The sequence below is a fragment of the Protopterus annectens genome, chromosome 4.part0 (genome assembly GCF_019279795.1).
Source record: "Protopterus annectens isolate FY-2018-M chromosome 4.part0, PAN1.0, whole genome shotgun sequence".
NCBI classification, from domain to species: domain Eukaryota; kingdom Metazoa; phylum Chordata; order Ceratodontiformes; family Protopteridae; genus Protopterus; species Protopterus annectens.
The window spans coordinates 981,043,124-981,056,976 of NC_056733.1; the positions used below are offsets into that span (position 1 = coordinate 981,043,124).

Sequence of the window (13,853 nt, forward strand, 5' to 3'; positions counted from 1 at the left end):
TTATAGGAAACAATGTTGGCAAAACACACTGCTATCCTTTGATAGCATGCATCCGAGACACATCTTTCCCAACATTGTTAAGAGTCAAGTGGGTAGGGTATCTAGGGTGTGTTCAGAGGATGCATGCTGTGACGAAGAATTATCCAGGCTTATTCGACATTTCACAGACAGGGGATATGGGAGGGCCCTGGTTAGTAATGTTATGAGTAGTAACAAACAATATAGAACGACTAAGTACAGGCCATGGATGGATGGTTCAGTTAGGGATAGACAGGTCCATATTGATTTGAATAATCATAGGAAGGACAAACCCAAACTTCTTTTTACTTATGGTAGTAACATCAAAGATATCTGCCAAATAGTGCAGAATAATTGGAATATATTAAGAAGTGATATTGGCCTGAAAGATATAGTAGGAGAACGTCCTACGTTCAACTACAGGAGGAATAACAACCTTAAGGACCTATTATGTAAAGAGATACATCTGGACAAAGGACACACACCCAACATGAGAGTGGGTACCCATCCCTGTGGCAATTGTAAGGCTTGCACATACATTAACAGTGATATTTATTTCAAACATCCAAACATGACTAAAACCTTTTATTTTAAAGGGAGGGCAACTTGCAGGACGCAACACTTAGTATACATGGCAAATTGTGAACAATGTGAATGTTTTTACGTGGGTATGACTAATAATATGCTTAAGATCAGGATTTTGCAACATCTTAGCAATATTAGAACATGTGAAGAGAGCAATGCGCTCTATAGATATATAAGTCAATACCCTACACACACTTTTAAATTTAGATGCATTGTCAACATCAGAATCAGTGATAGGGGGGGTGACATTAAACATAGAACAGCCTTAGCTGAATCTAAATGGATAGTAGATCTAAGAGCACATAGACCCCCAGGCCTTAATGATGTACTACCTATCAAACCTGTGTTAAAAAATAGGCGGGTTTTTGTGAGCAAATGATTGGATGGTTTGTCTTTTAAATATGGTTGTTTTTGTAATTTTAAAACATGTCTGATGAAGGGTTATCCCGAAAGCGCTTACTTTTATTTAATAAAAGTGGTTTTATTGGATTCGTTTCAGCAGTGTCCTGTTACTTTTCTTTCTGTTTTGGACTCACTTGGTTTGGTACGACAGGACTTCAGCATAACGTGTTATCTTTGTTTGTGCTTGCTGGTACTTACCTAAGCCTTCTACCTTTTCCTACCTATGGGGAGTATTTGCTGGTAACTAAATGTTTTTGATTGCTTTTCTTATGTATGTTTTATTAACAATTTGCATTGCCTACCTTTTTGGGGGCACCTGACATCTGGGGCAAGAAAAACTGAAGAAAATGGCGTCGGCTGCATCTTATATACCCGTCGCACTGACATCAGGGAAGAAGCGACTGCAACTGACGCCGGACCAAGACGTTGGAACTCTGGCCGGGACCGCCTGACGGGAGGATAACCCAAGTGTAATGACTGCAGCAGTGTATACACTCTAACATCTACATTTATGGTAGGTACAAAACTGTACTTTTCTGGCCCAGAAATTGTAGTTTATTGGCCGTTTGGGCAGTTTTTCCATCTCTTTCAACTTTCTGGTTTAAAAGCCTGCATTTGCACTTGATGTCCTTCAAGGATGCATCTGCAGTCCTTACAAATGGGTTGTCCTGTCGTCAGGCAGCCCTTCGGTCGGCCGGATTCCAAAGTCTGGGTCTGGCCTCGGCTGGTGTCGCACTTCACCCGACGTCATAGCTGCAGTTATTCGGGTATAAAGGCATCAGCCGACGCCATTTTCCTCAGTCTTTCTTGCCGCGTGGCGCCCGAAGCAGAAGCTGTTCGCAAGTGCCGGTTGGTCAGAACACTTGTTTTCCACCTTTCCTGTAGCTAGTCTAGTCCAGATACGAATTTGCAGGACTGTTTGTAAGCTTCTGAGCAGTGCTAAAGTCTGCTCTTCAATTTTCCCCTAGGTCTGCTAGCTCTCTCCTCTGCTGCACTTTTACTAGCTTATTAGTTTAGCACTCTACCAGACTTCTTGTAGCAATTATTGTAGCACACAAAAACGTTACCAGCGTTAAATGTTCTACAAGAAACCAGCTCCAGTACTTATTATTAATGCCCACCCCTCCATGAATGATTTCCCTAATCATGGGACACATAACTCTCATAAACAGTGTGCCACTCAACCAAAGCCCCTAAGGGAAAACAGCATGCCCAACACACTAGTTATAGGTGACTCGATAGTGAGGCACACTGATGTCCCACTCACTAGGGTGAATAAGGAGAAACTAACAGCTATTTGTCAGGCGCCAGGATCCGCCACATAACGCACGCACTCAGGTCCCTCAACAACAGATACAAATATGACTGTGTCATTGCACATGTGAGTGTGAATGACCTAAGACGTACCTCCCTAGACTACATGAAAAGAGACATGGAAGAGCTCTCGGATTATGTAGCCAGATGGGTATGTCCCTAGTCCTGAGCAGCATCCTACCATCACCCAGAATGATACCACAGTACAAGCAGAAAATGACTGATTTCAACAATTGGCAAAGTTACTGGTGTCATTCTAAGGGGATCCAGTATCTGTCTGCCTGGAATGACATGATTGACAGACCTCGATGCTTTGCCAGAGATGGTCTGCATTTGTCACCCCTGGGCATCCGAATACTGGCTAAGGCTCTTGCCACCCCTATACTGCCTTTTTTAGGCGGTGTTCCAAATACCAAATTACCACAGTAACAGCTACAAACAAATGCAATCTGAGGGTCATGGTGCTCAATGCTAGAAGTCTAAATCTCAAAATGCACTCACTCGAAGCACTCCTTAAAATGGAGAACATCGACATTTGTGCTGTAACAGAGACCTGGTTCAAGGCAGCAAAAAGCACTCCTGCATTACCAGGCTATAACTTATTCCACACCTTTCGGCCCCAGAACTTGGACCAAAGCTCCAAAGACAGTGGTGTTTCCATATTCATAAAGGATGTGCACACCTCCAAACTGGTAGCCCAACATAATGCATCTGAAATACTTCAGGTCAGTTCAGGTCGTAGCCTGCTGTAGGTCCCCAACCATGTCCCAAGACTTGCACTGCACGTTCCTAAGCACCCTGGAGAATATTAGGGTCCAACCTAAGACTCTCATACTGTGCGACTTCAACTACCCCTCCATTAACTGGGAAAACTACTCGTGTACCAATACACTTGCCCAACGCTTTCTGGACTTCATTAATTCCAATGCCCTGGACCAGCTCATTCTTACCCCCATTAGAGGTAGCAACATCCTTGACCTGGTCATTACTAACATGGGCGACCGTTGATCTACACCAGTAGTCAACTCCACCTTGGTTAGATCCGACCACAAACTAATTACCTTGGAAATCCACATCCCCGCCAAAAGTAATCACCATGAAAAACTTCTCCAAAGCTAACTTTGCGCTCCTAAAAACAGAGGTGGCTAACTTCACAGCACCCATGCAAATGGAGAATAGTTGTATGACCGCCGAATCATACACCAATGCACTGTACGAACATGTACACAAATGCATGGATCTCGCCATACCCAATAGAACCAAAAAACTCTACAACAGAAGGAGGAAACTGATGCGGAATAAGATGAAGTCCCAAGACTGGAATATCTGCCTTATCAGCTTCAATAAAAGTTTGAGATCCCTCATCAAATCCTCTAAAGCTAGCTATGAAAACAGAATTGCAGCAGATAGTAAAGACAACCATAAGGCCTTCTATAGTTATGTAAAGAATCTCCATGGCAATACCCAGATTTGCTCTGAGCTGCTGCACAGCGGTACCTCCTATACCAAGCCAGTAGATATTGCCAATGTACTGGCCGACAGATTCAGTGCCAGCTTTACCCCCCCCCCCCAACCAGGAGCAGTCATAACACCAGTAGATTGCCATGCACCCAGTATTACTGCTGCACAGGTTTAAAACAGCATTGTCCAAGGCCAAGAATACAGCTCCTATGGGACCTGGCAATATCCCCGACTGTGTTCTACATGAACTACAGACTGAACTGGTATCTCCACCTGTGTGCCCTGTTCGCTCACAGCCTCACCTCAGGCTTTGTCCGTACCAAATGCTGCACTGCTAGTCATCCCTCTCCAAAAAGGAGGAGCGACCACAGACCCCGGAAACTATTCCCCCCATTAGCCTGACGAGTCTGATATGCAAAGCTATGGAACGCATAATCATGGACCTAATAAACAAGGATATAGGGAATCTCCAAACTCTGGATCCTACACAGCTTGGCTTTGTGAAGGGTAGATCATGCCTGCTGAACTTGGTTGACTTCTTTGAGTCAGTCACCAGAGCTGTAGATGAAGGCAAGGTGGTTCATATGGCCTACCTTGATCTGGCCAAGGCCTTTGATACCATTCCCCACTCAGGAATCATAGAAAAACTCACTAAGCTAGGCATCAACACCTATATCACTAGGTGGGTTGCAAACTTGCTCACAGATAGAACCCACAGTGTCAGATTAGCTGTCTCAAAATCAGACTGTCGACCAGTCGAGTGGAGTCCCACAGGGTTCGGTCCTGGGTCCTCTCCTGTTTGGTATCTACTTCTCTGAAGTCCAGGCCAACACAAAGGGACTCTGGCTGACAAAGTTCGCAGACGATTGCAAGTTGAGAGCTATTATTAACTCCCCAAGTGATGCTGACATCCTACAGAAAGGCCTCAATGAGACCAGTGACTGGTGCCAGAACCATGGCCTTAAGCTCAGTGCCAAAAAATGCGTCGTCACCCCTTGGAAAAACTTGGTTCCCTTAGAATTACAGCATTGATGGTAGTCCACTGAACACAGAAGGCATTATAAGAGATCTAGGAACACAGGTTGACAGCAACCTCTCTTTTGACCACCACATTGCCACTGTGGTCAGCAAGTCCTTCTATGTGGCACATTTCACTACTAAGGGTTTTGCATCCAGGAAGAAAGAAGTTATTGTCTCCCTCTACTCTTCCCTCATTAGGCCAGTCTTCGAGTACAATGCCCTATTTGGCATGTACCTCACTAGACACCTGCAACAACTGGAGAGGCCACAAAAGTACATCACAAAGAGGATCCTAGGCCTTAAACACATGTCCTATATGGACAAACTCAAAAAACACCAACTATTCTCCGTCTCATATTGCCTACTTAGAGGCGATCTCTGCTTGACTTACAAAGCCATGTCTGACCCAGCTCTGGATATCTAAAGAAATCCCAATCCCTCCACACTACACGCTCCAGAGACCTCAACCTCATTACCACAATCAATGGAACATGCTGGAGGGACAGGTTCATAACCCAGAGACTGCCTGTGCTATGGAATAGACTTCCCATACATGTCAAACAGAGCATCTCACTGTCCTTCTTCAAGAGGATTCTTGATGAGTGGATGGGAAATAGAAAATTCACCCCAGAGATCACTCCAGTGGCTCTACTGAACAGAGGCACTAGGAGCTAAGGTCGGGTGGCATGATGCCAGGGTAATCCTATGAGCTAGGCTTGTAAAGGCTCTAGGGCCATTAGCCTAGTACACACCTATGAACCTATACTGAAGGTGTGAGAACCAATGGAGATGGAGTGTCTATCTTCATTAAAGATAATTTCACCTCTCTCTCAGAAAACTCTGTAGAGCTTCTCCAAGTCCAAATTATCATGGGTAAGACCCCCTTTCAGGTCATTGTCAGTTACTGGTCCCTTCCATGAACCAAGATGCCCACACAGCTTATTTAGACCTACTTGGGACAATTAAGATACAGGCTAACCACCCTAGTCACAGATGACAGCAACCCTCTTTCCATTAATTAGGAAACTTGTATGAGCCCAAACTCAATCACACAAAAGTTCCAGGACATTAACTCAAATGCCCCAGAACAAATAGTGCACGACTCCACAAGGGGATCCAGTATTCTAGACCTGGTCCTCACCAATATGAGTGAATGATGCATCGCCTCAAATGTAGGGTCCGCACTGGTTAAATCCAGCCATAAATCCATTATTTTTGAAGTAGCAGTACCACCAGACCTCTCCAAAGGAGAAGCCAGGCAAAATAACATCGCCAAAGCTAACTATACCCTCTTAAGGGAAGGTGTAATCGACTTCTTCGCCCCAATTTCCACAGATGGTGGATGTCTGGCATTAATAAATTGTAGAATAAGTGAAAAAAGCTGCTATCTAACAATACAAAAGTGAGATCCCAGAACTGGAAGAGCACCCTCCTCAGCCTAAAGAAGCAAATAAGACAATTTGTAAATTCTTCAGAGAGCAAGTATGAGAAAAATTTAGCAACCCTAGCCAAGGATAACCATAAGGCTTTCTTCAGCTGTGTCCGCAACCTAAAAAGTAGGACTCTTACGTGTGCTGAACTAATTGTTGATGGCTTCACACCCAAGGATAACCATAAGGCTTTCTTCAGCTATGTCCGCAACCTAAAAAGTAGGACTTGTATGTGTGCTGAACTAATTGTGGATGGCTTCACACCCAAGGATAACCATAAGGCTTTCTTCAGCTATGTCCGCAACCTAAAAAGTAGGACTCGTATTTGTGCTGAACTAATTGTGGATGGCTTCACACCCAAGGATAACCATAAAGCTTTCTTAGCTATGTCCGCAACCTAAAAAGTAGGACTCGTATGTGTGCTGAACTAATTTGTGGATGGCTTCACACACACTGACCTGCAGAATTTGCAAACCTGCTAGCAGACAGGTTTCATAAAAATTTCACCCCCTTATTCCCCCAAGCATACCACAAACTATGTCTTCATCTCCTCCTCCCTTCATCTCCAAAGAGCAAGTCATCAGTGCTCAGTCAAGGCTAAGAACACAGCATCCATGGGACCAGATGGCATTCCGGGCTGTGTTCTTAATGTTCTAAAACAAGAGCTAGCTACTCCATTAGGCACTCTATTCAACCACAGCCCAAGTACTGGCTTTGTCCCCACTGAATGGAAAACAGCGAATATTATACCCCTCCATAGTGGCGGCTCTGCAACAGACCCAGGTAACTGTAGACCCTTAAGTTTAACCAGCTTCATCTGTAAGGCAATGGAACAAATCATCATGGACCTCATAAATAAGGATATAGGTGACCTCCAAACCCTGGATCCATCCCAGTTAGTTGTCGTCAAGGGCAGGTTATGCCTGCTAAACCAGGTGGACTACTATGAGAATGTGACCAGAGCCATAGACTAGGGCAAAGCTGTACATACAGCCTATCTTGACCTGGCTAAGGCCTTTGACACTGTCCCACATTTGGGCATCATTGACAAACTAACCCAGTTGAATATTAACCCCTGTGTATGTAAGGTGGGTTGCAAACTGCCTCACAGATCGATAACACTTAGAGTGGGAAATGTTACCTGTACCAGCAGACCTGTCACCAGTGGGTTCCCACAAGGGTCAGTGCTGGTCCCCCTCTTGTTTGGCATATACTTCTCAGACATCCAAGCCAAAACAGAGGGGCTGTGGCTAACCAAGTTTGCGGATGACTGCAAATTAGGTGCTATTATTGAATCTCCTAGCGATCAGCATACTTCAAAAGAAGCTTATACAGATCAGTGATTGGCGTGAAATCCATGGTCTTAAACTAAATGCTAAAAAAATGCATCATCATTCCCTTTGGTAAAATCAATGTCCCTGCTGATTATAAAATAAACAATAATACCGCAAGTATCAATTCAGTGCTGAGAGACCTAGGAACACAAGTTGACTTTTACCTTAACTTTGACCGCCATATGTCTAAGGCATTCTTCATCGCTCACCTGATTAGCAAAGGCATTGTCTCAAGAGCAAAAGAGGTTATAACTCCCTGTATTCGTTCCTCATCAGTCCTGTTATTGAATATAATGAACCCTTTGGTATGTACAGTACCAGACACCTGCAGCAACTTGAGACCTTAGAGATTTCTAACTAAGAAAATTCAAGGTCTCCAGCACATCTTACACAGACAGACTGAAGTTGCTGTCACTGTAATCAGTAGCGTACAGACTACTTAGAGGCAACTTATTTCTGGTTTACAGAACCCAAATCTAATGGAAATGCTGCACATCCGTAAGTCAAATGGGACAAGAGTCACCAATTCCAGGGACCTCAGTCTAGGCTGTGACATAAGTAGGACCTACTGGACAGACAGGTAAATCTGTCAGAGGTTGCCACTTAGCTTCCAATTCATATCAAGCAGAGTACCTTCATGACCCTGTTTAAGTGCAATCTGGACGACTGGATGGGAAACCATGAATTTCCACCGGGGATTGCCCTGGCTTCTCTCTTGGACATGGGTAGTCCTTGCTAGAAAACCTTGGGCATAGACAATATCTCTCATCTAGTATTGGGATTTAATGGCTAGGCTTGTAAAGACCATTGGATCAATAGCTTAGTAACATCCTATGAACCTATGTAACTCCATATGAATTACAGGAGGTGTCAGTTCTGGGCACATTGTGGGTGCTGCAAAGAACACTTGGCTAACCTCAAAGATTGTAGCAATACTAATTTCACAAACTTTAATCATATTTTGATTTAGCAATGGGGTCCATTCCCGTAATGTTACTAGAAACCCAAAAGACTTGGACATTAAATCATGCTATTTCATGTAGACACCAAGTTAGCAAACCAAATGCTGTGAGGCAGAAGTACTAGCCAGATGCTGCCAAACTGAAATCTCCTATTGCTAGGCATTGGTGCACATGTTTCACATTCATAAGTTCTGATCTAATCTGGTATGTTCTTGTGTGATATAATCTTCACCTTACACAGATTTCATCCAGAGCATTTTGAAGTCCTCCAGGTTTTCAGAAGTTGCAATATATGCTGGTTCCCCTGAGATGTATTTGATCATCCGTATATATATCCAGAGATTCAGACTGCAGCTTCATATAATAAAGTACAAAATGTAGCCTTGACACATTTTTGTAACGTAAGGGGTTTGGACAAACATGAGACCCTTTTCATCATGTCTTGTTCACGTCCTCACTTCATTCAAGTACAAGGTCGTATCCTGAAGACCTGAACTTCAGGCGGGCATGAACATTCTTGAAGGCATATGCAGTCATGAGAGTTGAGCTTTGTAGCTGATAAATTATTGCACTGATTTACTGCCCTGGAATTCCTCCCAGTCCTTTCCCAAAGAGTCTCTCTGGTTACTAACATGTCACTGCTGTGACTCCATGTTAACTTGATCTCTTCTTTACTGACTCCCAGCTCTACTACCTTCCCTACTAGTTTTTGGTATCTGCTTTTAATCTTCCTTTTTAATTTATCACGCTGCGTCTGTTCGTCTTTCTTCTGCACATAACACACACTACAAGGACGATGTTTTGCATGTAAAATCCTCCCCCTCAAAGATCAAGGTGATTTTCATTTTTCTCTTCTTAACTAATATCCGAAGGCCTAGTACAGCTACCTAAATGATAGCCAAATAGAAACTCATTGAGTAAATATATTTGGAAATCTATTGAAAATAAAATAACAGGTTAGGCACTTTTAAGTAAAAATGCAGTGTTGTTGTGTCTTTCGGCCTTTTCCCGGTTAGGGGCCGCCACAGTGGAACTCCGGTCCGCTAATGATTGGCAGCTGATTTTTATGTGCCGAGTTGCCAGCCCTGACGCACAACCTTCAACGAAGGTATGCCCATTCGCGCATGTCTCCACGCAGAAGACGCTCTAGCAGAGAGTCGAACCGAACAGCGTCTTACTGTGAGGCGACAACGCTACCGCAGCACCACCACCGTGGATAAATAAAAATGCAGTGTAAAAAAGCAAAATAAATTTTATTTCTTTTGTGGGCAAATATTCTGCAGCCCACATGCAGGGGGAGTGTACTAGTTTCTCTTGTATATATTATAATCGGCGTTGAAGTTGCTGCATGTTTAAAAAAAGTCACATCCCCCTATTGAAGCAAACAGTACCGCAGGCATCACTATGAAGTCTTTACTTAGTCAGTGCTCATTGCAACTCTCACAAAATTCTGAAGTCATACCTTCAGTATGTAGGGCTGCCACCTTTTGTTGTGGCTAAAACCAGACTTAGGCCACACCCCTTCGCACACCCCATAACCCCAGTCATTCCATGGTGTCCATCGTTTCAGACAAAGGGAACGCCCTCTTTTTCTGGTCGTGATGCCTTTTTTTCTACAGATTTACTATGCATTTATTTGTTAAAAAAAAAAAAAAACCTCTCGATAGTCTTTCTTTTCTTGCAACAAAATACTGGAGTTTGTATCGTGTTTTTTGGAGTATTCGACAATCATTTTCATTTCTGGATAGTCCGGAAAAAAAAGGTGTAGGTGGCAACGCTGTCAGTGCAGTCATCACCCAAACTCAACTGTTTTTGAGATATTACCAACTCCCCTAGGCCCATGAATAGTGACAGCTGTCTGTAAACTTGCAAAGTTAGATACTTTGGACATGGTAGTGCTAAGTTTACTGAATGTGTGCATTTGACAACAGTTTAATTTGACAAGCACAGATACAGTCTCATTGCTTTATAGAGAGAGTGTATACAATGCAGTTCTACAGTACTCTGGTGAAAATTTACCCTAGACACTATTAGTACTCCTCTGGGTCTTAGCTGAAAAGAAGCCCTGAGTTCAGTGAGATTTACCAGTCAGCAAACTAATAACGTTGGAGTGAGTGATACTACAAGTCACCCTGCTTGGAACAGAATTCCAAGCAGCAGGGCAGATCAAAGTAGACCAAACAATCCACAATCTTTCTCAGCAAAGGTATGCAATGCTCATGCTACAGGTTATTAATTTGGTTTGTTTTTCTCCGGTCTCCTAGGAAGCAGGTCAGATGTGACCAGCTGGAATGCATTAAAGGGATACCATGAATTAATGGTATTTATCCAGCCAGTCATGATCAGTTGTGGCCTCTCTGTAAAGAAGCATTACTGGTTTGTTTTTACTTGAAAAAAGGTAGTGTTGCCTCCACAAGTGAAGGTTGTCAGTGAATCAAGTACCTCTGAGTCTGATTTTAAATGAACTGGCCTACTGTAGAAATCTTCAGCATCAGTGACTGTGTATCGTGATCCCCTGTATGATGTATGTTAATGAGCTCTTGCAGTAGATAAAGTCTGCACACGCACACAAAATACCTCTTCAAAGGGTCGCAACACAGCTGACAAGCGTCATCCAAGTGCCATGCTAGTCAAATTGTGCCTTCTGACGTGATTAATGTTGTTGTTATTCTTCACTGATCTTTAATTTGTGTTGATGTCAGCATGTAGACAAAACGTCTCTTCATTTTTGGGACGCCATATTTTATAACAAAAAGAATTAGCTTCATTGTTAATTTGTTTATGCTTCTTTACAGATTTACTGGAAGAAGATGAATCAGCTTTTGCAAGGACTGAGTCAAAAATTGAAAACATTGCATCAGGGAGATGAAAGTATTGTCAGAACGAATGCCTCTGTGTCTGAAAAAAGTATTTCCTTTAAAAGCAAGTCTCCATCAATTCATACTCGAGACATACTAACTGTCTGTAATGACCCATATACTTTGGCACAACAACTAACACATATAGAATTGGTAAGTGAAAATGAAAAATTCATACTCTGCCCTTTGTTTTAGTCACACTTTCCATCTCTATTGAAAAATTACTCTCTTGTTATGATATTTAAGTGCTTTTCTGTTTTAGTAATTGCCACAGGTGTGTACAAGAATTCACACATTAAGATGAAATTTGTACATTTTGGAAATAGCTGATACTATGCAGTATGATTTCCATTAATGTCAAATGCTGCATGCATAAAAAAAGTTGAACATTTTTATGACAGGGCATTGCATCAGCTTTGTATTCAGTTATGCTAAGCCCTTGGACCAGGGCTGCATTTATACTGTGTGTGTGTGTGTGTGTGTGTGTGTGTGTGTGTGTGTGTGTGTGTGTATGTATACACATATATATATATATATATATATATATATATATATATATATATATATATATATATGGATTCACTTCAGAAGCTCGAAATACTGAAATATAGAATTTCAGTATTTCAAGCCCAGAAAGTCGAATCCACAAAACTAAGAAAACTCAAAACCGCGAAATTCAAAATCTCGCACACCAGAGATTTTGAATTTCGTGGTACTACTGCACACACACACACACACACACACACACACACACACACACACTCACCCCACACCTCCCCCCCTACTTATATATTCTCACTCCGAGGTCGCTCTACATACAAACACACACAAAACACCACCACACAAGCTACATTCTCCTCGCACACACAAATCACAGCAACAAAACACACTGACACACACCGCAGCCCCTACTCTCAAAACCCTTAACACACACACACACACACACACACACACACACACACACACACACACACACACACACACACACACACACACTTACCTGCAAACATAATCACAGCAAAAGTTCATAAGTGCGAAATTCAAAACCTCCGGTATTCAAGGTTTTGAATTTCGCTCTTCTGAACTTTCGCTGTTCTCAGGATTCGACTTTCTGGACTCGAAATACTAAAATTCTATATTTCAGGATTTTGAGCTTCTTTTTTTTTCAAAACAGGTTTATTGTTTTAACATATAAGAGAAATATCATAACAATTTTATACAACTAATTAAAATAGGTATTATTATAATATTCAACAAAACAACTAAAGTATTTACAAAGACATCCACTACAATCAGATCAATTAATTAAGGATTTTGAGCTTCTGAAGTGAATATATATATATATATATATATATATATATATATATATATATATATATATATATATATATATACACCCCCGTGGCTATGCAAATCCCAACAGTAATGCAGCAGATTTGAATTGTAGAGTGGGTAGAACCACAGCTTTTTCAACCATTGCTGAGTGTGAAAAGCGAGCGGATCCACCACTAGGCAATTTAGTCAGCTGCCTGTGTGTTTGCTAGATGAGAAGGCAGCTTCTCTTTCTTTCTCTCTCTGTATAAATATATATATATATATATATATATATATATATATATATAAGTAAAACGAAACAAAAAAATGTCCCAGCATTAGGAGATCGAGGCAGAAAAAATACAGCAAGCATTAGGACCTTGATGGAGAAAACACAGCAAGCATTAGGACCTCACCGGAGAAAACACAGCAAAGCATTAGGACCTCACAGGAGAAAACCCCGCAAGCATTAGAACCTCGTGGGAGAAAACACAGCAAAGCATTAGGACCTCACTGGAGAAAACACAGCAAGCATTAGGGCCTCACCGGAGAAAACACTGCAAGCATTAGGGCCTCACCGGAGAAAACACAGCAAAGCATTAGGACCTCACCGGAGAAAATACAGCAACCATTAATATCTCGTGGGAGAAAATATGGCAAGCATTAGTACCTCACCAGAGAAAACACGGCAAGCATTAGAACCTTACAGAAGAACCTATGCAAGTTCCAGAATCCTCAGTATTGGGGTAATGGCCTATTTTTTAGTAACTTGAGAGATTTAAGTAGAAGATGGCAAGATCTTTGATAGTGTAATGGGGGGGGGTATTCAAAGCAGCAGCAAACATGAGTCCGTCATAATGGGGAGATATGCAGAGCAAGAGCAAATGGAGCATGGAACCAGTGAGTGCACAGCTGCGGTCGTGTGTGTGAAATGTCCCAGTTACGGGCACTGTCTAGTTAAGTGACTTTGCTCAGAGTTGATCCCTGAACCTTGATTATAACAGACATATGCCTTGTCTTATACCTTAACACCAAATGACAGCTCTCCTGTAATTTAACGTGTTTTGTTTTTGTAATGTGCAAACAGTCTGTGTCAGCAACAGAGTTTCATAGCTGTGTTCTTCAGTGCTAGTGGTGCAACAGGTAGTACAGAAG

At 42.2% G+C, this 13,853-nt stretch overlaps 1 protein-coding gene across 1 annotated transcript in view; it reads left to right on the forward strand.

The window, feature by feature from the left end:
- Positions 1–13,853, forward strand: part of LOC122799708 (ras-GEF domain-containing family member 1C-like) — a gene marked incomplete in the record, with an annotated part of 1,592,823 nt that overhangs the window by 641,209 nt on the left and 937,761 nt on the right. The window contains 1 exon segment of the mRNA XM_044068944.1: positions 11,322–11,537. Within this exon segment, the coding sequence (XP_043924879.1) occupies positions 11,322–11,537 (216 nt within the window).